General features: G+C 33.2%; 1 protein-coding gene across 4 annotated transcripts; it reads right to left on the reverse strand.

Annotated features, from left to right (window-relative positions):
- Nucleotides 1-1309: 1309 nt before the first annotated feature.
- LOC115442620 (tyrosine-protein kinase Btk29A) lies at nt 1310-27384 on the reverse strand. 4 transcript variants are annotated; one of them, XM_037441583.1, is made up of 17 exons: nt 27099-27384; nt 26856-27011; nt 18928-19059; nt 18549-18642; nt 17404-17592; nt 11591-11661; nt 11046-11123; nt 10802-10866; nt 9287-9352; nt 8219-8347; nt 7430-7623; nt 6897-7068; nt 6337-6502; nt 5936-6031; nt 5720-5861; nt 5435-5568; nt 1310-5087 (listed from the first exon to the last, which is right to left on the reverse strand). In XM_037441583.1, the coding sequence occupies exons 2-17, from the start codon at nt 27003-27005 to the stop codon at nt 4986-4988; spliced, it is 1980 nt and encodes a 659-aa protein (XP_037297480.1). In that variant the 5' UTR covers nt 27006-27011; nt 27099-27384; the 3' UTR covers nt 1310-4985. The 4 variants fall into 4 exon arrangements, with proteins under 4 accessions (XP_037297480.1, XP_037297483.1, XP_037297482.1 ...); XM_037441586.1 differs by lacking the exons at nt 26856-27011; nt 27099-27384 and having other exon boundaries at nt 18549-18653; nt 18928-19005; XM_037441585.1 differs by lacking the exons at nt 17404-17592; nt 18549-18642; nt 18928-19059; nt 26856-27011; nt 27099-27384 and adding an exon at nt 15227-15388.
- Between the last annotated feature and the right edge of the window lie 523 nt (nt 27385-27907).

Here is a 27907-nt window from a genome sequence, read left to right on the forward strand (position 1 = left end):
AATATAAAATTTACCATATCCGCTAAGGACCGTCAAAAAATATTTTTTAACATATAATATATTTTTTTAAATAATCTGACTTCTAAATTAAACGGTGTTAATGTAAAGGACGGCGAATAATATTTTTCCCTGAAGCGACCAAATAGCTAGATTAGGACTTGTTTAAATGATAGCCCACAACCTTACTAAATATTTGTAAGCGTGTTTAACCTAGATAACTGTTAGCTTACGTTTTTATTATATAATAAAAAGATAAAAAGATTATAAAAACAGGCAGGCAATACTTTAAAAATACCTACATTAAACCACCGACCCATCTACCTTTATGCTATCTACATATTATGTAACTAACCTCTTTAACATGTGATTAGTGGCATTCCGTTAAGAATTTACTTACTAATAATATGTAATTGTTTTTGAACTTATTTTGTTATTTATATTATGTTATTCTAGTAACTAAATAAATAATAACAAAGCATTATATCGACGTTTTATTGATACAATCAGTTCAATTATTGCAATATTTATATCGACCGGTAACGGGAAAATTACCAACACTACAAACGTCTTCCTTACGTACAAAATGCGCTAAATTAGGATGTTTTTAGAAAATAGTCTAAGTTATAAAAATTATGTCAAAAAATACATTTATAATAAAATATACCTACAATTTATAAAAACAAACAATAAGCTACAAATAGCCAAACGTCGATTGAGACGGGTTAAGCCGGGCCGCAAGGGTGTGCCTCAGTTCCAAGTAGATGTTGTCATGCGTTTACATAAGTCATTTCATATTGCTCCACTGAATACCGACAAACGGTGTGGTCTATAGTCGGCAAATATCCAATTATCTGCCGATGGATAGTGGCAAATAATGTACTTCGCTTGACAGTAAGTACCAGCATATAGTTACAGCTGATGAACTTTATCGGTCAGCAGATAGCGGCGGGTACACCGGTACCCGTATAAAACTTCGGTAAGTATTATACTTACAAAGTTTTATATTTCCACGGTCGGCAGATGATGTACTACGTCGTAGCCGGCAGGTACCGGCAGATATAGCCCTGAGGTAGCTGTTCTTAGGGATCGTCGATATATTATCTATATATAGGTCTAAGTATTAATGTTTACGAACTGAAGAAGACTTTCGACATTTAAATAATATCGTCATGATTATAAAATTTCGACGCTTTTGCTCACTGAAATAGATACAAAAAAAACATACACTATATTACCAAACACGTCCAAGCAACGCTTGTATTTAAGAAAATGGTGCTTTATAGGTAGGCAGTAAAATAAAACTACATTATCACAATAAAATTATTTTACTTGGCTTAATAGCTTTATAAAACTGTTATACAAATTAATTGCTGTACAATTCCGTAAACTTTACTATTTCAATGCAGTACACGCTTAATGTGTAGATTATTGAATAAATTATTTTAATTGTTTATCTGTACTATTTCAGACTGCAATATTATGTGAAAGTTACTAGTATAACCAAGCAGTTAATATTTATCACAAAAACAGATTCACATGCAATATAATAGTCTGCAGGAATATACTCCTCGTTTATTGCATATAAATGTCAAATACATCATACACACTTTAAATTATACCACAACATAAATTATTACTCATCCCGTCATACATCTTAAACAATTTCCGTCAAGTGGAGGTAATTTAAAAAAATCTACGCTTATCCTTACAAACAGTACAAAGATTATGCTTTTGAAATAATTGGCACGTTAAGTGTCACCGCTGACATTCATTAATTTATAAATTATGCACATTGTCATACATCTAAAATATTAATTATTCGTCCAATTTAGACACGTAATCAGTCACCACATTGCTAATTAAAATTATATGGAATGCTCAATTTTATCACCAGATTAGGATTAGGGCCTGTTGTTTCAACATATTTTTATTTATTGCTTCAGCCAATTAAAAAGCTATAAAAGTAAGCCAACTGGGCTTTTATAAAAAATATTATTATATTTTAGCTTTGGCCTCAGACTAAACTTGTTGGATAGCAGAAAAGCCACAAGTAACATAGATCTATCTAAAATGTATAGCATTTAATAAAAAGTTGGCATTTTTTTTGAACTTAATAATTATCTATGGCATGGTCATATATCATGACTACTAATTAAATATAATTATAGTCTGGGGTAAGTCGTACAAACACAATACAAAAACTGTTTCATTACTAGCTTTTGCCTGCGGCATCGCTTTCGTGAGAATTTTTCCGGGATTCTCCCGCTTTATATTTTCCCGGGACAAAAAGTAAGCCTGTATGTAAAAGTAAGTGTCTCCTTCCCAACGTCTCAAACTGCCTCCATAAAAAACGCCATCTAAATCCGTTCAGTATTTTTTTAGTTTATCGCGTTCCGACAGACAGACGCAGCGGATGGGACTTTGTTTTATAAATATGTTATAATAATTACCACAGAATTTGAAGGTCAATTATGAACGAGTAAAACAACAGACCCTAGGAGTCTTCATGTTTAAAGGAATGGACAATATTCACAGTATTCAGCCATCGGTCATATACAATAGGTCTGAAGGCAAATTATAAAAAATTCACTGCATTCTGTGGTCATAATAATAATAATGCTTCTCGACTGTTTAGGTAAAACGCCACCTGGCATCAATAATCTAAAATTGTTTTATAATACCAAAAGTCAGATCAAAAAAGTTGAAAAAATCGCACACAATAAATGTTGCTGTTGATGATTTTTCCATTAATAGTGATTAGTTAATATGATATAATCATTAATCGAACGGACTTTATCACAGCAGTGACAACTTCTTGTTGAATGTACAACGTATGATGTATAATTTAACCTTTTGATCGCTTTTTCCCGTAGCTGCCGTGTCTATACCACCTCAGACCTACTTTAGCAACATTCTAACTCAGAACGGTTATATTAGTTTTCCAATCAATAGGGTATTGGACTATGTTTGTTTTCGTGAATTTTTTAATATGTTACTATTAGTACAAAAAGAAATCTTTCTGTGAAAGCAGCATCAAAATTCGATAAGAAATGAGGCAGTAATTCAGAATACAAATATTGCTAAGTGCAGCAGCGGGCGTAGAGCGGGGATATCGGTCAATCTTTCTTTCGCACGCATCGTAATGTCCGCTGACGTCACTTGTAAGTATTCCGCCTCTTTTCGGTTTTTTGACACTCGCTCCTACTACCAAATTTCAATGGCTTATAACTTGTGAATTTTTCATTAAATTTCAATGATATTTTCTGTTTTAGAATTTATATGACGTACATATTTTATAAAAAAAATAAATAATAACCAAATACCCTATTGTAGATTTCACTTATTAAATTATAAATTAGTTTTCTATACATATTGTTTTTCTGTTTTGGTTCATATTTTTAATAATATTTTCATTTTAATAAATTCAACAAATTACTCAATATTATCCATTTCAAAAATATAATCGTAGTTTGACAATATAACCAGATATATTTTTATGCAATTTGACATCCTTACGCTATTTTGTAGCGAATATTAATAAATAAACAAAATTATTTATATTTTTATGATGACAATGAGTACATACTAGGTAAATTAGCACTGGTTTTCCTTATACAAATACCACGTAGGCGACACAAAATATTCGTCGCATAAAGTTCCAATTAAAGCGATCAAGAGGTTAAATATTATTTAGTCCAGTTAACTTTAGTATCCAATATCACTATATATAATCGAATGTAAAGGTAAAATGTCTAAAAGAATAATGACTGCACGTACTTTGTCGCATGTACCTACCGACTAGTATAATAAATTCCTATGTTATTTTATATACATTAAAAACTATATGATTAATGATATGCGGATGATAAAATTAATATTTGTATCCTATATAAAAGTGTAATAATAACTATTCAGAAATTTGCACGTAGCTGTATTGGCATTGCACTGTACTTATAATAGAGCTAAGCATTTAGGTAAGAAATCGACAGCAAGCAACACTCATTCTTCATATACAACTCATCAAACACGCTAATCTTTTAATAAAATAGTACATAATACTATTATCTGGAATGTGTATCGCCAATGCTTTTATAATTGATAAAACAAATACCTTAAATTTAAATTTGCTTGCTATCGACTTATTAATTAATTCAATGTTCTGTAAAACACTAAACTATACACTGAATAAAAACTAAATGACGTAGACCCTAGTGATAGGTTTGAATGGCAGTGGACGGTAGAATGAAAACATATTTAAAAAGCAAACTTGTAAAAGAAAATTAAATACCAATCTATCAATTCCGTCGAGTTAGTAATTTTTATTGTCTACTTTTGATGACGTAAGCTTAAACGTTTGTCATTTGAAATAATATCATATTATTGAGAATATGCTATTTTGTTAGTGAAGAGTATGATTTTCGTCGTCAAATCAACCAATGTATAGAGATTTTAGTAATAAATAATTAAGTCAAATATGCAATTCTGATTTATGCTCTAATGAAGCTTTCATACCCGAACACTGCCGACCCGTAGAAACTGAAACAGTTGCGAAAACCGACACAAAATGTGTCTATGAACTAACGAATAAGCATCTAGTGAAATATTTTCAGCATATATTCGAAAGTTTTATATATAAATGTAAATTGTTGTGTCGACATGGAAATAGGACGTAGTTAATACGTATCCCGGGAAGGTTTAATCTGTATCTTGCTTTAAAATGATCATGATCCTGTTTAAGACAGCAAAATATTTGTGCGTTCCGTCAAACATTAAAATCGTGTGTTCAATAGGTCCAGGGTGCAAGACAAGCATTAAACTAAACCGATGAGGGAACAGTTCCGCCGGCAGAAACGTTTGATTGGCGGCTGTAACGCGCGGCATCACACCGGCGAGGCGGCGTGGACGCGGCGCGTGCGCGGCAACGTGGCGGCGGCGGGGGCGGGGGCGGCGGGCGGCGCGCGCAGCAGGTGCAGCAGCAGGCGCAGTCAATCGGCCAGCACGCTCTGCGAGATCACCGCCAGCTGGTCCTTCAGCACGCGGAACGACGGACGATCCTCCGGCTTGTGGCCCCAGCACGCGCGCATCACCTGCCACAACACAGCACTACAATATATACAGTCCGCGCGCCACCTCCGAGAGCACTAGTGTGTAGTGCAGCGTGCTGCGAGTGTGAGGCCGTCCCGTGCTCCATCCGCGATGATATTACCTTTTATATTAGGACTTTGTTCTGGAGTCAAGAAAACCGGAGAATTTCCAGACACCATAGACATGGTGGAGAATTCAAGCCAAAAATTGTAGTTGATTACTTACATTGATTACTTTGCCAGAGATTCTCGAAAATAAGACTAATAATTAGTATAAATTTTATTTAAAGGCATGTGGAATTCCTATGTACCTACCTCAAAAATCCACATTGTATTTCATTGATACTCACATTGTATATTTCATTCAAACATCCTTTTGGTTTTTCGAGTACTTCGCGCTGAAGGACTTTATCGACAACTTCCGAGTTTGTCATTCGGCCGTATGGCACTTTGCCGCAGGTGAACACTTCCCACATTAGCACACCTATCAATAAGAAAAAAAAACAATTAAACTAAAGTCAGCTTTTTGTGGGCCATACGTGAGAACGTGCCAGTATTATTACGGTTATTTGCGTGTGACAATATCAAATTTTACTAACACAAGCTTTTTAATTTTGTAAAGTTCGTTTACATACCAAAAGCCCATACGTCAGATTTTGAGGAGAAACGGGTGAAGTTGAGGACCTCGGGAGGCGCCCATTTGATAGGGAATTTAGAACCACCAGAGCTCGTGTATTGATCGTCTAAAACGTATCTCGCCAGTCCAAAGTCCGCAACCTAGTATAAAAAAAATTATAAATTTATTGAAGTTTTATAATGGCACAACAATAAATGAATGCAATAATATTTACCTTTACTACATTTTCGTCACCGACTAAACAATTTCTTGCAGCTAAATCTCGATGAATATAGTTGTGCCTTTCTAAATACGCCATTCCACGGCACACCTGAAAGTATCACAGAAAAATAATTTATTACATATGTACTGTTAACATATAAAAAAATAAGCTTATTAGAACAAGCCACTATGGCGTTTGGCCACCACCGTTTTCAATAAACGATCCCAATCTCAATCTTCAATCCTATTCCGAGACTGGACCAATCAAAATAACAGATTTTTAAACATGTCAAACAACCTCTTTTCTGATTGGCGCATTTTTTAGATAGATCAAAAAAACGATAGGGATAATTTATTAAAATGGCGGTTAACCGAAAACCATCAATAAGAAAACAAGTTATAGCGGTGACAGACCTGTATGCACATGTCGAGGAGTACGGCGTGTCCGAGCTGGTCGGGGGAGGTGCGGCGCAGGTAGTTGAACAGGGAGCCGTGCCGCATGTACTCCGTCACGATGTAGATAGGGCGGTGCTTCGAGCATACGCCGTATAGTTGCACTAGGTTTTGGTGTTGCAGTTTTCTGATTACATAATAAGTACACCGTTGTAACGTACAATAATTCAATAAGTATATTTTAGAAAAAATTTAAAGAAGTATTATTGTAAAAATATAAAACATTATTGGCGTTATGTTACCTTCTCGTATGTAAATAAAAAAAGCGAATGTCGATTAGAAGCTTAAAAACAAATGGATAAATATAAAATCTGTTATCATTGTTGTAGCCAATCTTTTCCACCGAACTGAAGTCCGTCACAGTTCGTAAATTTACGTCTTCTCTCACCCATTATATCTGAATCAATTATAGATAGTGGGCGGCTGGCGATTGTTTTTGGGCCGAGGAAAAAATATTTTATACATCTGCGATTTAGCATTTGACCAGGTTTAGATTTTGTATAATGTAATCGATTACTTACGTCATGACCTTTGCCTCGTCGATGAAGTCGTCCTCGGACATGGTGCCCTCCTTCATCATCTTGACGGCGGTGTCGATGCGGCCGCGCCACATGCCTCGCCGCACCACGCCGAACTGGCCCATGCCGAGCTCCTCCATCAACACCAGCTCGCTGTGGTCGATCTCCCATTTGTCTGATGTAAAACGAGTGAGTCAGAATCAACTCATGGTATCACTCTTGGATGGGAGCAAATTACATATTGTATAGCGGAACTTCGTCCCGGTCTGACACCCTGATATGTAACAAAATTAATAGGAAATAAATAAAGCCGATGAAAATTAATTGGGGAAAAATGGTATCACTTCAATTCCCCAATTGAAAGTACTTTGGTTGTTGGCGTTTGCTGATTGTATGAAACCTCAATAGGAAACTTATACATTAATGCAGATTTTCAGTGTAACAATAGAAATAGTTCATGAACGATCGCCATTTTTTAGTGTCATCGTAACAGGAATCATTATTATTATGGATAAAAAAAGAGATAACAGACTAACCATGCGACAGTCCGGCGGTGGGCGGCGCGGGCCGGTCGCAGGGCGTGGTCTTGAGGCGCGAGCACAGGCCGCCGCTGTTGTGCTTGTGGTAGTTGATGAGCTCGGGGATGCTCGGGCAGCAGTGCTTGTCCGACAGGTAGAACTCGCCGCGGCTGTTCTGCTTTATGTGGTAGTGCTTCGAGTGGGGGTGGTTGCTGGAAATTATGAACACAACTTACTTATGTTTCTCGTTACATCGTCTGTGTTTTCAAAGTGAAATTGGTATTGAGAAGAACGAATTAAAGAGTAAAAGCCATTGAGTTTATAGATCCTTTTAGTGAGGATTTTTAGGCTACTTGTCATTTTTTTAAGTACATCCTATTCCGAAAACCTTCGTAATTTAACGAAGAAAGTAAACTTGGACGAATAGCATTAGCTTTAGAGGTGAATTTAAAAATGTAAGCAAGAGATATTTAGAACATGTCCAAAAACATGTTATGTACGTCATAAAAAGACAGACAGTCGACCGTCTACATACCGCATAGTTCAAATTTATTTTTATGCACCATAGAAATTGCTGATTCCATCCACTCGGTTACCATCTTTCAAATAGACAACTTTCCCACCAACACACCCACCACTACAACTCCTATAACCCAAGACCAACATTAGCACCCATTTTATGACACCGAGCGGTGAAGCTCGGCGAGTCTCAGGGAACAATAATCTTTTAATTTCGAAACGAAATTAATCATTTACAAAGATAGGGAGAAACTTTTTAAATAGTTTTGTTTAACATTGGATACTCACACTTTGGTATAAAGCGATAGTGTGTACATTCCTTTTGTTGACGAATTGCGTACAACGAAACATCCCTCTTTGTCCTCTTGCGTGAGCAGAGACTCCGCTCGCTGGCGAGACATGTCGCCCACGAACCATCTGAAATTACAGTAACAATGTTACAATTTACTATAAAATATAAACCTTCGTTTTTGAGTAGGTTGCTACAGGATGATAGGCATTTCTCATCCAACATGAAACGAGTACAAATCTTTGTCATTGGGAATACCTCTTCCCACTAAATTTTGTTTTTACAGCTCAAGTCTAGAACCATGAAATTTTTCACCCAAGTTCTTTACTTGACGTAGATCATTCAATAAATATTTTTGAAATGAATTCCTCGCCACGTTTAAATAGAGTAACGGAAACCCCATTAGAAAGCCGTATCACATACAACCATTTATATTTTGATGGAAATGGTTATTGCTTGGAAAAATAATCAAAAAGTTTCCAAGTTATTTTTAACATATACACCAAATAATTTGAAACATAATTAAAACGCATCGCCCGAAAATTTTATAAGTAAATTGATACTAGAGTTTTTTTCGAAGGTCTAATGGGGACATGGATATGGAGAAATAAGAAATTAATACATGGCCAGCTTGGTTTCTGAAGATAACGTTGGATCTTATTATGACACAATATAATTTTGCGAAAACAAATTAAACACAAAAGATGTCACTGTGATGTTATGTATTTATTTGTGTTATATTTTAAATGGTAAGGTATTATTATGTATGAACACCTACCACCACATTGATAGTTTGTATTTGCGACATATGGGATTTCTGAAGGATTCATTGGTACGTACGCGACTGATGCATTTTGTACGTATATAATTTTTCTTTTGAAGTACAAAAATGTAATGCTTTGTATCATTTCATTATTATAAGACTTAAAGTGGCTTAATGGTACTTATATATTATAATGACTGCAACAGTAACGACACGTAAATACCCGCTAAACATATTGTTATTATTACAGCATTCATAGATAGTTTTACAGAAATCAAGTTTTATTTAAAAACATGTTACTCACTCATATTTTTCTAGTCCAATAGTTTCTTTCTCTTTGACGTAATTGCTTGGTATGTAGCCCACGGACCTAAAAAGGAAACAGTTTAAACATATTATTACTGCTCAAATATAAAGACAAATATAACCTATGTACAATCACACCATTATCTAAAGCTAAAAAACAAAAGTATATAATTTAAATAGCCACAAAATTTGCCGAACAAATATTTTCACTTCAATTCGTCTGCATAATTATATTACTTTGTTAACTGCGTAGGGTTTATTTTTGGAGAAAGAATACTTATATTTTAGTTAAATATAATATTATGTATAACCGCCATTTTCAATAAACGATCCCAATTGCTTTTCTCAATCCATAGCGAGAAGCCAACCAAGTTTTTTCATGTGCCTACAAAATTTGTATTTATTTGATTGATTTATCCTCGGTATTTGATTGAAGATTAAGATTGGTATCATTTAACGCCCGTAAATTATTTGAAGTTATCAATTTGTTAACCAATTATTGTAGCCGACTATACGTCGTATACTTAAAATATACTAAATTGTTTATAACAAAATACACAACCTAAGGCTTTGTGTTTAACGTTTTGGCAGAATTGTCTTGGCATATTTAAATACCGAATGTTCAGCGTTGATCTATACCCCCAAAAAATAAGATAACCGAAAATTTTAATATATTTTGTCTGAATTTAGAAGGAAAACATATTTTTATATAAAACATACTATGTTACTGTATTATTAGAGGCAGACCAAAAGACGTAATAACATTATAGCGGTAGTTCATATTATACTTTTTTTTATGTAGAGCGGTATCCGTCAATAGCAAAACATTAACTGCACTCGTGACATGTATGCGAGGATATGACTCACGCCAAAAACATTTAGATATCGAAGGGCTGAATTAAATTTAAACTTACATTTGTGATATTGTGGGTAACATTTCTGCAGTCGCAGTAATAATGACGCTGTTTTGAGATTTTATTGAAATTTATTACTGAGTATGGGTTTACAACATACTGACAAAGTAACTATATATTAAGTACCTAATTTACCGTATGGTGACTATTAGATTCTAGATGTTCTCGAATGTTGGTATTATGAATTTTCAATCAGTGACTTTTTTTAATGAACAACATGAAGATATTCACATTTTCCTGTCTTTATTGCTATGTATTGTACTAAAAGGGCCAGAAGGAATACACGGATTTTCCCTCCTTTGATGATTCCCCACACTCGCAGGAAATAAAATTATAAGTTATTAGTAATTATAGTCGGGGATAGTACAAAACCGCGTATGTGACAAAAATAATTTCATGGAATAGTTAAAAGTAAGTGTCGATGATTACTTTGCATTTAATGTATTTACATAGTTACGCGGTGTTGCACTACTTCCAAAGATAGATCAACTCAAATTGTGTGTGAATAGTGATGTACTTATGATACTTTTAAAGTAAATTAAAATTGATAAAAAAATATACGTTCATTGATACTTAAATATAAATAAAATTATAAATACCCATGCTCATCCTTCACTTTCCACCAATGATCTTGAGAATCGTCTATAACTTCATATTCGGCACCCTAAAAATAAAAATATACAAGTTTACCTTCATATAATAAAACAAAAATCAATTGAGAAATAAAAGTTACTATTTGAAACACTTTTTTTAGAATTAATCGAGTTACTAATCATGTCATATGTGTAGACATACGTTATATTTTGAATAAATAGAGTAAAGTAACTGGTTGAAACTTCATACCTTCTCCAAGGACAAGTCCCCGCTTTCAATAGCTCTAAATGGATAGAGAGCTACGACTACTTTAGGTCTTGGTTTTTCCTGACAAAAAATATGAAATTTTGTATAAAGTTTTAGTAAAACACGCTCTAATGATATACATGTTAAATTCATTGTAATTGGTTAACAACGCGTTAACTATGCAAGTCCAATGGTCATTTGAACAACTGTTTAAATATTGCAATCATAATACATATTATTGACATCACCGCGAAAATAAGTCATCACAGGATATTTCCATACTAAGGAAAATACATGCGGACGACAAAAACAAATATTGTTGTACAAAATATGTTACGATCACTTTAGATATATTAGTGACAAAATTATTAAAAAGTACCTAATAGGTACAGAAATATTTGTCTCGACACAAGAAGTGAACCTGCGGCTCGTCGATTTCCAGTTGGCTTCTCAACAGTTATGCCACAAAGGCTATTTTATTTATAATTATAATAATTTATTGTTCTAAATAACTAACTTAAATCGTCTTACAATACAGAAGACAGTACCTTTGGCTTTGCAGATGGAGTGCCGGGAGGGACGCTACCTCCTCCGGGCATGGTGACCGCCGCTGTCACAGCTATACGGACAACTTAACGTTATTATTAGATTAGAACTACGCCTATTTGACTAAACTTATAGCTAAATAATTGTGGAATATTATCTGATAATTTTAAAAGGCCAGTATGATTGTGTCGACTGGTGAGCGATAATCATCTCTCGACGATCGAAACTCTATCTGATTCTGGACCCCACTCTACTTAACATCAGATTTAGTGAAGTTATTTGCTGTTCCCATATAAAAAGGCCATAAAAAGGAGAATCACTCCCAGCTGAATTTCACCCACGGCGTCAATCTCAACGGAGATCTACCGGGTAAGCAGTACATAATATTATAGGTATAGTGCACAAGTGTGTGTGCACTATACACGTGCACTCTGTTCCTTCACTCTCATAGTCTAACGAGACGGCAATCCGACATAACCGGAGAGAGATTAGGCGCACGATCATCTGTTTTTCGTGCTTTCCGAGACACGCGGGTATCACATCGCCAACTTCCTGACTCTGAGCTGGCCCGACCCGAGATTCGAACCCAGGACCTAAGCATGGTAGTCGTACCCATACCACGTACCTATTCTAGTTACGCCAACGAGGCAGTTAAAGTTAATAAAAAAGTACAAATATAATTAATAAAATATTTAACTAAAATTATTATGGAAAATAAATATTAGAACAGAGCGTTTCCTAGATCATATTTTCATAATTAATTAAAAAAAATTAAATCCCTATTAATTTAAATACAATGTTTAGTTATATTTTATGAGAAATAAACGACAGTTGTGCAATATTAAATAGTTTGTTATAGTATAGTTAATATAATATAAGAAGCAATTGTTAGGCAAAGCTTATATCAAAAAATAATTTTCATTTTAATGAGTCCTGAGTCTAAATTTAAATAAACGATCTTAATCACCTCAACTGCGAAAATTGACCAACGAGAACTGAATTTGTTTGACATCCTTATATATTTGTGACATTAGTCTAAAGTTAGCAACTAAGATGGTTTATTGATACATATTGTTAAACATGACAAAATATTAAAATGGAGAAATCAAAATAAAATAATAATGTGATCAATAAGAATGATAGATTACTCATTGATTATAATTAAAGCTGTTTAATAGGCAGTTGTTTCCATCTGATAAAGAACCACAATAAAATTCTCACAATAATTTAAAAATCGATCTTTTTAGTATAATTCATAGCCGTATTAGAAAAACATTTAGTCAAACATTTTTTTATCATATTTATTAGGGAAACTAATTAATCGAATACTAGGTGTTGCTTGTACAAGGTGTTACAAAAATTATAAAACTATAGGACGCCAACGACATCTACTTAAAAGTCAGATTTAAAAAATTCAAATATTTCCCACGGGAGCAAATTACCGGGACAAAAAATAGCATTACTATACGTTAATGCAGACCATGGTCTATCCTTGTGCAACATTTCATCCAAATCCGTTCGACAGTTACTGGGTTTAATTCTAACAAAAATCCTACCACTGTCTCAACATTTGCATTTATATAAAGATATAAGATAAGATTACAAAAGAAATAACGATGACATGAACACACCTCCTGTACCTAATTTGTAACCAATCTAAAATCATTTAAATTATGCCGTGTGACTAAAATATTATTATCACTAGTTTTCACTGTCATTTACTAATATATTGCCTCTTAAAAAAAATAACACTAAGATGTTCTGGTTGTAATTCTATAATTTTAAACCGCTTTAAGTTATAATTCCGGCAAATTTAAAAGCATACATTGTGTCACATAGCTTGCTACTAAAATTAATTCATATCGTTGGGTATTTTACATAATTATTATTATTATGCAAAGAGTGATGCAGTAAACAACACTGTACAGTTATGTTTGAGCACCAAGCCAAACAAACAGTACAAGTACGTAAATATTTATGATTATATTCACGATAAAATCTACATTGAGTTTGAGGAAGGTACGTTTCATCTTGGCCACTGCTTTGTTTGTTGGTCACGTACCATTTCCTGGCTGGAATATTGTGACCTGTGCACCTACTGCAGTGACAATCAATTCATCAATGCCGTTCATTATTGAGAGGAGAACGATGTATGGATTAAATTTGTCTCAGAATTACATCATTTATTCACATTCGCAAGAAATTGAAGTATATCGAAGGTGGATAAACAACGGGTCTTAAATGTAATTTCCATATTCCATTGTCATTGTCAATAAGGAAATCGATATCCTGACATCCAGTTCCTGTGTATATGTTGCGCATATTTTTTTAATGTTGATATTATAGTGGTTTTAGCATGCGTGTCTCTCCAAGTGAAAGAGGTCTTCCGGAATATCTAATATTGAAGTATAAAAAAGCCTGTGTTTTAATCCAGAAAGACCTTAGTCTAAACTCTATCAAATTTTATTCAAATCCAATCGGCGGTTATTTACCTCAACGAACATTAAAACATATTCAGAATCTTTTGCATCCATTATATTATAAACATATTACTATCTTGCTAGTAATAATAATAAAGATAAGATTTACCTAATTAACATCAATTAAAGTATAATATGCCTATTTCGGCAGTTCGCTATTAAATTTAATTTCTTGATTTTACATTTACTTCAATAGTCTTTACATATCTGAGCCCTACTTATCTTCTCTCTTTCTTGAGGATATTAAAACTTAGACAAGTATTCTTAGGTACTCGTGGGTGTACTGCTGGACAATTTAAACTAGGTATCTAGCTCGTCTAAGACCGTAATATTGACATCATTAAAGTTTTTAATACTCAAAATCAACACCCTGCTAAGGCTGTATACACTTTATTCAAAACAAAAGATTTAAGTTATCACGTAATTTTACTTTTAATAATAACCCAAACGATTATTTTATACAGCTATAAAAACCGTAGCGCGCTTGTTTAATAAATTAAAATTTAAGGAACCACTGATACCGTGTCAATACGTATTTTTATACCTACGTACCGCGTCGAATTGCACATTTTAAGTCAACGTTTTATAGGTATGTATTTTAAGTAGGTAAACAACTTTTAAAGGCCCGTCGTGTATTTCGACACAGGGCCACTGTATGTGTAACGTAAGTAATTATTATGACCGTCGTTTTTTGCAAACTAATTTCAAGCTTGACTTATTTAAAAGCTAGGTAATTAGATATTAAACTGGGGTCATAAGGCGGTCATAATTCTGTTAAAAGTCACAAGTAACCCTTTCATAGTAGTTAGAAATTCCCATAACAATTATAAACACCTCATACATTTATAGAGCAATGTTAATATCTCGTGGTCATCATAAAGCTTTCCATTGCGAAAATAATTACAGATTAACGACATCAAACGCTCCATTGTCGGTGGCAGACACGAGATTTTCCTCTTAGGCGTGTCTAAATCACTATAATTGAGCACTGTATTTTTTGTTCAAATCACTGTAAAACATCACTTTTGCGAACATTACACAAACGTATTACATTACACCTGACCAAGACAAGAAAGTGAGTGCAACGAGAGCCGTGAACGAAACCGGTGGCGCGGCGAGGCGACGAGGCCACGAATAGAGGTCACAGGTATACCGTACCCTCTAGAGCCGGCAGGAACGAAGACAACGACAGACATGGTATCTTGGATTTCTTCTTTGTTACTATAGGCTCGTCGTCGGGTTTGTTCGGCAACATCGGGACTAGTGGCAGAGACCGGACGTCACACACGACACTCCGACTGCGACTGTCTACGTCGCCGACGTACCGATACCGGCGAACGTAAACCGTTATACACACTGACGTCAATGCGCCGCGTTAAATATTGTACAAAACTTTGGTCTAAGAAATTTTATTGTAAGTCCAGATTCCAGATACTCAACTAGTAACAATTTTAATTGTAAACATAGTTAAGCGTATTAATTACGTTATAATGATAATTTAATGATCTTGTCGAGTCTCGAACTTTAAATTACGTAATACGAAAACTAATTTACGTAAGTAATAAGTAGCACCAGCAATTCTATTTATATAATTTACGTAAGTAATAAGTAGCACCAGCAATTCTATTTATATAATTTTAAGCACACATATTTAACCTAACTAGTATTTTAGTACCGATTAATAAAAAAATAACATAATTTAATAGTATTATATATTATTATAATAGTAACGTAACTACGACGCTGAACGCTTTTCCTGGTGGACCTGGTTTTCAAATTAAGATTTCTACTGCGTGCTGTAATTTGATCTGCCTGATCATTATTAAACTTTCAGATAGTATAGACAATAATTTAACTCGATAATAGACTGGCGTAATTAAATCGTTTATCGTATAAACTATATTACATAAAATAATAAACTAAGTGAAGTTCTTTTTAAACATATACAAAAGTATAACCAGTTAACTAATGCCCAGTTTGCGACCTGAAGAACCATAGGAAACGAGAACTCTGTAATAGATTATAATATTGTGAATGAAGTCGAAAATTTGCGAATTTTCTGTAAGCTATTAAAATTCTGTGCACAACTAAGCCACCATTCATAACTCAAATACGTAAACGCATCATAAACCTAACTAAATAAATAAAAAAAAAGGTTGTGCATATTAACAATACGATTTACTGTCACAAAATACTTAGTTATTGAAGCAAGAACACTGACATTATTGTGATACAAATCGTACGTCACACGAGAGTTGTTGGGACTTGTGGCGCCATGAACACAGCTTTATAGTTGTCGAGACGAGGAGCGAGGGCTACATAGACGGTCGCGGCCTACATTCACCATTCGATGCGCGGGCGCAAGCCTTCGGTCCTTTTTTCTCCTACACGTAATTAAACAGGCCAGAAAGTGACATGACATTGTGTGTACGTCACCGACAATCGGTTGATTCGTGTAAGACAGAATACCATCCTTCATACGGAAGCCTCACGATAGTGCCTGATAGAATATATTCCATTTCTCGAAAACAAAAAGTATTACCTAATAATGCTCAGTATTTAAATTATATAATATATTGGAAATACGTAAAAAATCGGTTTTATGTTACAGATGGGTCTATATTGTGGGTCCATCCTTTCAATACAACCTACGTAACGATTAAATAAAATAAAAAGTATTGTTTATAAAAAGAAATAGTAAAATTATTGCAAAAAAGCACATTTTAACAACAGTACTAATGCCGTTAGTTGTATATCTTAGAGCACATTTCCATTAATTTGATCATATGTATTCGGTATGCAAAAATATTCATGAAAATATTTTTGTATTATACTTCTGTATCTAAAATGGATGGTAAAAACTTTACCAAATTCTTTCTACAACATATTTGTTAAATTCATTGCGCTATCGCACAAAGGCGGACGCTTCGTTATTTTCCAAATGTTACTATATACGGCTAAACCGTGAAAAAAAAACGATGCTACCAACACGCAGTTCCTTTAATCTCGGGAACGAAATTTAATATAGTCGGAGCGGCGAGGCAAAGCTAGTATTATTACAAAAGTATTACGATTACAGTGCAGTGTGCGCGCTAAACACGATGCATGACAGCTATAAAAACAGACCAAATGTGACTCGAACACGTGATCACGCGCACAACGTCCACTACTCCAACACTACTTGTCTTCATCATTATTTGTTAAGTTATCCGCAATATTGACTCAATTAAATTTTTGAATTAAAGAAAGATTTGTTTGTAAAAACCAATAGTTTGCGTCATCTGCCATTAGTACCTAGTCGTCAGTGAGTATAGAAATGAAAAAAGTATACATACACGATCCGTCCTCGGAAGAGCGGTTGTCGTTCTGCTGTGGATGAAGCTCGATCTCAGGCTCGAGCAATGGCCAGACAGTGGTCACAGTGCAGCCGGCAGCCGACCGCCTCTCGGCGTCGCAGCAGATCCAGCGGCGCGCCGCCCACACCGCCGGATGGTACCTTCTGCGCTTCACATTACACACGCACACTACAACACACAAATTAAAGACTATTTGCAGTTACAACAGCTATATTATTTGTCAAATCACTGTATTGTATTAATTTATAGGTTGTGAAAAATGTGACCATCAGACTCCACTTGCTCACTTATGAACCTACGCTAAAAAATCGTAAGATCATCTGTTGAAATTTGTGTCGAAGTGTAGTATCTCTTTCCAGTTGAACCCTCATTATTGAGGATCGCGCTCCCATTTTGATTACGACGTGTGGTATAAGCAACATTAATTTTTAAACTAGGCCTTCTAAACCACATCTAAAGTGGGCAGTGTTGGTATAAAACATTTTAATGAGCGACACTTCTAATTATCTCAAAGCAGATACCATACCAGCAGTATATCAAAATAAAGTTGTCTCAAATCTGTTATATTACCATAATTGCAATTACGAAGGTGGCATTTCATTGTAATGGTCTTGTTCATAACATTTTTTATAATTCAGGTATGTATCGACGTTAACTGTACACAGCTGTGATATACACAATTGCCAAATTGGCGAACAAACTCCATTAAACGATTTACAATCAATACGAAATATTCCTTTTATAATACTACTGTTTTATTGGTAACAAATTTGTATTAAATTTGTACTTTATTCACATTTAAAACCAAAATGATATAATGTTGTGAGGATAACGAATTCAACTCGAATTGGACAAATTAATGTGTGGTTCAATTAAACCTCAATATTATGTTTATCACAATTTTCATATTTCTAATTTCTAGGTATTTACTCGCATTCTTGACTATTGACATAAAATTTATTGAAAATCTATATCTTTATCCGTCGTATCACAGACGTTGTAAATGTCTTGTGTAGACCTCTAAACTTGAAATTTACAAAACCTTAGACTAAACTGATCATGATTACGAAAAAAAAAATGATTTAAGTCCTTATATTCACAAAAAAAATATCATGTATACGTACCAGACCTGATAGTGTGTATCCATTGTAGTCGCTCTTTGTGGTCACCAGCGATCAAGTACAATGTGTATTCTACGTTCTGTTCTGTGTACCCCACCTGTGGGTAAACTGCTATCAACATAATTTGATAGTCGATTTTTTTATTCAGCCGCCATTATAGCACTCGAAAATTTGTAATCACTAAGCAATATAGGTATTTTTTTAATTAAGATAATATTAAGTACAATCATTATCACCCACATCTCTATTCAAAACTCTTGGCTTCATTATATATTTTTTTGTTGTTCGTTGAAATAATAAATCAAATAAATAAACTCAATGGAACAAATAATTTCAATTGATTACAAAAACTAATTCTATTAATTATATTAAATGAACTCACCTGAAAAGGGTACCGATATGTAGGACTCTTCTCCCCGTCGCCTTCTGGTATTTGTTTGCCAAGCTCTCCCAGCTGTGCTTGTTCCACAGTATGAATTTTCTCTGTCTTAATACGACCTCTCTCTTTGCGTTTCTAATTTATAAAATAAAAATAGAAAATTAAGTCTCGTTTAAAACAAAATGTTTTGTATAGCGGAAATCAAGTGAATATTTCAATGACAAAAACTTAAGAGTATAATAATTTACTATTTACTTGAGGACACCTAATGTCACGTCCCAAAAATGTTAGAATGTTCATTATGACGACAATACCACTCATAATGAAATTTCAAAATAAATAAAATATAATCTCGTGAACTGTAACGCTGTGAGCTTAAAATTGGGAGGATTTTACCAAAAGCTCCTAGGATTGAAAAGATGGCAAGTTAAGATACATATTTGAATTTTGAGAATGTCATGACGCAACGAGAATAGTATTATTTATTTTTACATATATCGATCTGTAGGTGGGAAACAGGGAACGAAGAATTTTAAGAGTCCAACCCGTGAAAGTCTTCGAGAAAATAAAAAAAAAATAACCGCAATAAAATCCGAAAACTAGTTTTATTATTTCGATGTATAAATAATTCCTCTTAATGATTTATTATGTTATCGTGATATATATCATTCACGATAACATAATAATCATTAAAAGAGTTCATTAACGTAGAGTCGAGAAATAAAAATATATTCACTGAAGTGAGTTCTGAGGGTAGATTTTTTAAAATAACACGTTTGAGAGAGTAAATTAGATTAACTTAAATGATACCTTGAATTATTTCTCAGCTGGCTGCCAATTTGATGATAAGTTTAGTTTCAATATCCATAATTTATTTTTAAATACCACATAATATATACAGGAAATTATTTCAACACCTAACGAGCGTAATCGTGGGGGTGTATATCTCTTAGATCCAATACTTAGGCCCTAATAAAGTTATTGGGATCTCTCCGGCTCGTCTCAGGATGCCGATCAAACCGCAAAACTGATTTCCGGCTGTGAATCGAGAAGCTTCGGTAACAAATCCGCTATCGTGCAATTCCTGACGGTTTCACAAATCAAGCAATATTATTTAACAGATAGCGGAATATAATTTAATTTCTCTTAAAAACATGACATCAAGCATTTTTTTTTATTATGTTTTATTTCTATGCCTCGGCCTTACATACATCAAATATTAGTAATGCCATTTGTCTGATTCTCGTTACGCTATGTTTCGAAAAAAATCCTGAATTCAAATATTTTGTTTATATTTTGGTTGTTTTTAGTTAATTAGTTTTGTTGTTAAAAAGTATGATTTTTACAAATATTTCGTCTCTACATTCATTAGCTTGACTGTTATGGAATTTAGTACAGATAAATAATATCAACTATTGTTAAAATCTATCTATAATATAATCTGATATAAGTGTGTATATATTTACTACATATTTAAATAAAAAAAAATATATACGCAGTGATACAAATGTCGAAAAATCATTAATATCCAAATAGAATAAAATAACACAAAACAATAGTTTCCAACTGAAATCAGTATGAAGTGAGCCTTTTTCAAATAATAAGTGGGACTGAGAAAGGGCTCTCTATTATAGTTGCTCACACAACTAAGGCACACTGAGCACGGTTACACTCATATTATAGTGGGTAGTGAATCGCGACTACGCTTGCCAACCTTCCCGCGGTAGGCAGGACATCCTATAAAATGAACTGTGGAACATATATAACACAGAAATATATCCGTACACATCATATTCTAAAACTTAAATTTGTAAATACTTCTGAAATTAGTTAGAAGGATTCCCGTCAAATGGTAATTTTTGTTTTTAAAGACTATAAACACGATGTTTTTTTTATTAAAGTTATGCTTGTGCAGACAAAAACAATGTACTTTTAGGGCCTATGCACGGTATATTTTATGCATGACGACGCGCGTTATCTACGCGATTTCAACGCACTTGTAGAGACTTCACGCCAGACACATTTTCCTGGTGAACACATATGTGGTATACTTATCGGCATTTGTAATTAATTTCACAAAGAATTCGTTTTAACATTACGCACCGACCCGAGGACTCATGCGAGTTTATTGGAGTAACCGGCTTCCTACACCGCCAGTGTCGGTACCCTGTGCTGGTCTGTATTTAACGGTATTAAAACCGACGTTGCCCCTTGTCAACGCAAAAAAACCACTCGGTGTACTGTGGGGCAATACCCCCGATTACCACGGGGATCGCCCTTTCATCAATCGAATATTTTTTGAAATACTGCTTATATTAAATACAACTGAATGAGAAGACAAATATCTAAGCCGTTCGCCTGATGGTAAGTATCATTATCACTAGTAAACAATATATAACAGATTTTAGTCTTGTCGCGCATTAATAAAGTACTTCTCACAAATTTGTCCAGCGAGGTTGGTAAACCTAATCCAGTCTAGTGAACAAGGATTGTTCCAATCACTAACGTAGGCATTATGCATGCACCGCATATTCAGCTTTAATAAATATTATTTGAATAAAAAAAAATACAATCGAATTGAGAACCTCCTCCTTTTTTTTGAAGTCGTTTAAAAATGGTTTCATTTAAGAAGTGTATAGTTTTGTTATTGAATTAATTACAAAAATGACAGTATAATGCACAACCAATTATATTATACTTAACAATAATTTGTCACTGAATTGTTAATATTTTTAACATAAATGTACCTATGATTTAACCGTACTACCTAATCAATAAAAATTAACGCAACGTCAATCGAATCTCGTCGACACCGGCAAAATTTGATCAAATTATTTAATGTTTCTTTATTTTGATCATTACTATGATTAATAGTGCACTAAAATTAATGATTAAATATGGCCAAATGTTTCTGTAATCAAACAATATGGAGGTGCTGATATTCTGACAATTAATTATTGAGAGCAACGCCAATAAAATTTCCTAAAACAAAATTGACACATTAGGCGAATTTTTTTTGTTTGAGAAAAAAAACACAACATTATAAGCATTTAGAACAACGGTTCCAGCGTGGGTGGCATGGAAAACGAATGCGTATTAATGTGCCAATTAGCGCTCGAAAAATTACTTAGTGAAGATAGATAAATGTCAACAACAAAACTAAAATTTAACTATTAGTGTCTAAAACCAAATTGAAACAGTTATTTAATATTGGTATAAATGATTAATAGTTACCAGTGAATGCAGCGTAAGCGGGTACGAGCAATGGACGAACGACTTTGCGGAACTGCCGCTATCGTCACCGGGAGTTGCGCCGGGCGCTAGACACACCCAGTCCGCGCATGCGCGCTCACCCTATATTTTACAATATTCACCCTTAGGCTAACTTCCTACACATACTTAAGGGATGGTGGAAAAATTTGCACTGCTATCAATTGTGATACTGATACCTGCAGAAGTATTGCCAAGCTGATAGAGTCTATTACGTATGCAGCGATATGATCCCCAGGATTACAATTTTCATCTTAATGTATAATATAACCATTTACTACAAATTATTTAAATTAATTTTAGGATAGCTGATAATAATATGCCACAACCATGAAGACTGAAGTAGAAAATAACTATGCAAACATATCATGATATTCGATGGTCACCTTTCTGAAGTATAGCTCTTAGATGGCCTTATTTACATAATACTTAGACACTGGAGTTTTTTACTTATATTTAAATCCTTATTTAGTAACTTTGTCGTATGTTACTACTTATACGACTACGACTATGTCGCTCCATACGTTTCATTTCGAAATCGAATAAGTAAAGTAACTGAGATAATCAGTTTAAGTTTGTGGAAATCCCAGAAAGAGGTTTGTCCAAGTTTCGTCAAGGATATATTATGTTGGATTGCTCTGGTCTGGACTTAAATAAAAAGCATACATTAAAACAGAGCAAAGGAAAACTTATCGACAACCAGCACGTGGAGAATTTAATTTGAGTTATATGTTATTACTTATTACAAAGGCATATTCGTATTCACAAAATAAAACTGGCTTAAGCTACTACAATATTATTTCTTTCATTTTTTATTTTGGTTTTGCCTTACTATCATTATAAATGATTAAATACGTTAAACCTTTGAACATTTGTTGAAAGGAAACGCAGATACTACTGAACGGATTTTGATGAATTTTGGCACAGAGATAGACCATATCGTGGATTAACATTTTATAGGTTATGTTTTAGTCCGGTAATTTGTTCCCTTAGAAATGATTTAATCGGATGTCACTAGTGTCATACAGATTCAGCAGGGGATAGCTAGTGACATAGTTTTCCTATCATTTTATAAGCTCTATCCTAAATTTTGATCACAGAAAAATACACAGCGAGACTTTTATAACGAAAAAGATGTTTCCACGCGAGCTTTAGTAATAAAAATAAGATCAAAGTCATTTGAATTTCAATTCAATTTTAAGTTTGTTTGGGAAAGTGCCGAAATAAATAAATTTAATGAATTGATGTCAGAAAGATGAAAGAAAAGAGAAACGTAAATCTACGCGTGCTACAATAGGCATACAGTTATAATTGAAAGGACAACATACAATTAAAGTACCCGTACTATTATAAATTAAGATTTAAAATCAGGCATTAACTCCGAAAACAATATTACTTTATATTCTATACATAAACACGATAATACGAATGAAAATGCGGTTCTAATTACGTAATCGCAATATTATGCCAATCATTTTAAAATATTTTGTAGTTGTAATTACATCATGCTGCTACATGCTGCATTCAGTTTGGAGTTCAACTAAATGCTTAGGCATACTCTATACCTATTAGGGATATAAGTACATCAAAAAACATAATTATAGGTACTTAAAATATAAATTTAGGTATTAGAAAGCTAAGCAATAACGGTCTTCCCAGTTTTTAACGAACTGGTCACTGGGTGGTTACCAAAGACAATAAACAGTAGGTATTGTTAGTTATAGACCGGACATTGAAGCCAAATTTGTGCTCCAAAATTTATTACCAATTGGTAATAAGTTTGTGTCTTATTTGAAATTGCCTTGTGACAAGTATCGCAGCATCCTTAAATATTAATACAAAAATAACGTATTATATTTACATAAAATATGCGCTAATATGCGCATTAAAAACTTGCAATCACGGTATGGGGAAAATATTATGAAGTATTCACATTGATGCTTTGCTATTTCAAGGTAGATTGACACGGTAGATCGAATGAGCGCAAAATTTTTTATGACAATTTTTCCAATGTCAATGTCAATGAAACAGTGTTTGAAATAAGTTTTAAACTTATAACTATTGGGAAATACTATGTACTTAATCTTTATATGTAATTTTATGAACTTATTACGTTGTAGTCTTTTTATTTTTTTTATTTACATGCTACACTTACCTTTATGAATCCTGTCAGCATGAAACATAGTATATTATTAAAATAATAAATACATTAAAGGTAACTAATTAAATTTAGTAACAGTAAAATATACTTATAATAGGCACTTATTTATATGTCAGTCATTTTATCAGACTATCCAAACTTTTTGTTAAAATTCTGTACACATGTGTGATATCAGTCTGAACACTGTAGACCATAATGTGAAGTATTCCCAAGGATTATAACTCATAAAATAATGAATAATAATCCCACATATAAACTACCTATGGTATAGGGTTACAAGGAAATCTTAATCATAATAGTATTTTCAAAATTTTGTTTGGTTATTAGTTATAAGTAAAACAAGACTGAATAGATTTGGATGAAATTGGCATACAGATGGGCCATGTCTTGTATTTAATTAATTTAATGTAACTTTAGAGAAAGCTTGTGTCAGCCGTAATGTAATTCTTAAAAATTTAAGAAGTTTAGAAAGACTAGGCCATCTAATACATAAACAGCTATCAATTTAAAACATTCAACATCAGAAGTCACATCTTCTGATGTTAAAAGTGTTTACTACTAATAAGGTTAAACACACACATATTACTTCAATTCATCAAAACTCTTAATTGCTTTAAACATAACAATTCTAACAGGCTATGGGAATTTGGGATACTCAGATGACAAGTAACATAACAAAGAGTTATCTGTAGACATATAAATGTAAACTTAAACATGCTGATGAGTGAGGTAGTAAAAACCCAAAAACCAATACAACATATTATGAGAGGAAATATAGTAATGATGCTAATAATAAGATAATAGGCGCATGCGCTGAATGAAAAGAAAAAGAGTTAATATTTACCCTTCCTGATAGGTTATTCCCTATCAAACCATAGATATGATAAAGCCAAATAGTAAATCTAACTAAGTAATATTACTCAAGCAAAATTTTGTGAATATGTTAATATTTTTGGGCATTTGGTTTTTATTCTATACACAGTGTACAATATAATTTTCGCAAAATTACAGTGGTAATTTTTACTTGCACTTCCCAAGTGGGGTGTCGGAGGGGCGAGTTCTGCTATTTGATACATTTCCATTTTCCACCCTACTAGAATTTGTATGTTTGAATATTTGTTACAAGTAAATGCCGAAAAATAGAATGGACTTGGATAAAAATTTTACACTTAAATATTCATGTCTGACATAAAAATTAAGGAATATTTCGATCAGATTATTTAAATAGATAGCACCATGAATATCTAGTGTTTTAAGGACTTTTGTATAAAGAAAGACTTTTCACATGGGTGAAGCCACAAGCAACACCTAGTAAATAATAATAATCCTAGCTGTGTATTATAAGTATAATAAAATCTCAGGAGGAATCATGTGCATAAGCCTCTTCTCCCATTGGGAGTATTAAGGCATTAGTCCACCACACTGACCTAGTATATATTGGCAGATTTAATATTATATCTCTTATCCTTAAGTCAAAATGTATCCCATTTTTGTTATTAATTTTGTGTCTGTTTTTATGTGACTATATATTATATTGTGTAGTCATTGATTTGTAAGTATTTCTGATGAACTATCTTAAGCTACCTCAATAATTATTGTCATTTCCAAAAAATCTAAAAATTCTACTCACCATTTACAGAATATTAATTATGTATTAAAGATTTTGTAATCTGTGTTTTTCTGAATCTGCTTCATAATTCTTTACTAGTTTTAAAAAAAACTTGTCAAAGATATTGAACTGCATAGTTAGTTATAAACCAGATATCAGGTACAAATTTGTGCTCCAAAAGTTGTTTATTACCAATTGGTAAAAAGTCATTGTGTTATTTGAAATGTCTGTGTGACAAGATTTCACAGCATCATTTGATATTAATACAAAAATAACATATTTAGAGAAAATATGCTAATATACATATTAAAAATGTGAATAACACAATATGGGAAAACATTAAGTATTTTACATTGGTGTTTTGCTATTTCATGGTATATTAAGTCACTATCGCTTGAGCACAATTTTTTTGTATTAAATTTGTCAATATCCACTTTATATAATCTTAAATCTCTTTGCCTCTTCTCTTGCCTAATTATGTATTTTTAATTCACAGGAATGTAGTTATCCTTAACATTAACTTGCTTGTTTTTTTAATAAATTATAAGTTCAAACTTTCGTATTCTTTTACAGTGGTATGTTTAGAAAATGTCAGTATACTTTGAAAACATTATTTTAGATTATAATGAAAACAGAGTAATCTGATTCGAGTTTTTCCATTAGATATAAGGTATGGAACCTTACAAATAATTTATTGTAATTTAATAGTCTAAAAAACTACCTAAACAACTCTTGTCATAGATATAAGGTAAGTGCAAAGAAATACAACTCTTAGTCAGTAAATAACACAATAATAATCTGCCATAGTACTTAGATGGATAGTATTGAATTAATAAACTGTGTAAGGCTTTGTTTTGCTAAATACTTATAAAGCAGTATAATATTATTCACCTCGCCATCAGAATCATAATAAATAAGTGCACGACGTGTCAAGACCAGCCAACGCTCTTTGAAATTCACCGGCGTAAACAACTTCTTATTCAGGGATCTCTTCACCATAAAACTTTGTAGTATCACCTCATCATCGTCTTTGCCGGCCATGATACACTAAAAAAGTTTTTAATATCTCATAAAACTTTGCATTATATGTGAACGATACAAATCAACAATCAAATATTACAAAATACTACGTACCCACAAACAAAAATAAAGACGAAAGCTTGCTTTACTGGTCGCTTATTCCAGATACAGTAAAATGCAGCGAAAAACAACAAATGAATGAAAGTCTATATATGACCGTATCTAATTTATTTATACCTTTACAACTTTTTCAAGATATAATTTATTTATCAGGTCGCAATCCCTTGAATTATTAGACATTAGTCATCAACGCATAAGTTAAAAACATTTTAGGTTCGGACATTCCATTGTAAGTTACGGATGGAATTCCAATTTCCAAGTGTTTAAGACTCAACTTGCTGTCACTGAAGAAATGACAATTTAATGTCAAACGATGTTGTCAAACATTATAATCAATATTATAATACAAAACGGAGGCAAAATATAAAAAGCTTAAAACTTACTGCTTGTCATTGTTCTGAGAATTAAACGCAGCATAATAGAAGTCAGTGATGCTATTATATTTATTGATGTAAATTTAATTATATTTATTTCATATAATATAAACTGATAGTATTTATTATTATACTATCGTAGTGTTTACATTCTTTGTTGTAGCTATAATAGGCACCTACCTAAAAACATTAAACAGTCGTCAGTTAGGGTACCTAACTGAAGACTGTTTATGGATGGTCTACCTACTTGTATTTAATTAGGTAGTAGGTTTAAGTAGGTCGTTCGGTTTTTGGCTGCATTCTACATTAGTCTGCCAAGCCGAGCCGCAACGCGAAATCCCTCAATCAATTATTGCAATGTTTCATTAAATAGGCGCATTGCGCCACTGCGCGTTTCTATCATCTATGCAAATTTTTACAAAACTGAAA

The sequence above is a fragment of the Manduca sexta genome, chromosome 22, assembly GCF_014839805.1.
Source record: "Manduca sexta isolate Smith_Timp_Sample1 chromosome 22, JHU_Msex_v1.0, whole genome shotgun sequence".
Lineage (NCBI taxonomy): Eukaryota > Metazoa > Arthropoda > Insecta > Lepidoptera > Sphingidae > Manduca > Manduca sexta.

Coding starts and splice junctions, on each gene's coding strand:
- LOC115442620 (XM_037441583.1), bottom strand. CDS start 27,005: ATGGCCGGCAAAGACGATGATGAGGTGATACTACAAAGTTTTATGGTG. Junction 19,060..26,855: donor ATTATGATTCTGATGGCGAG/GTGAATAATATT, acceptor TTTATAAATTAG/AAACGCAAAGAGAGAGGTCG. Junction 5,569..5,719: donor ATCTGACGTATGGGCTTTTG/GTATGTAAACGA, acceptor TCTTATTGATAG/GTGTGCTAATGTGGGAAGTG.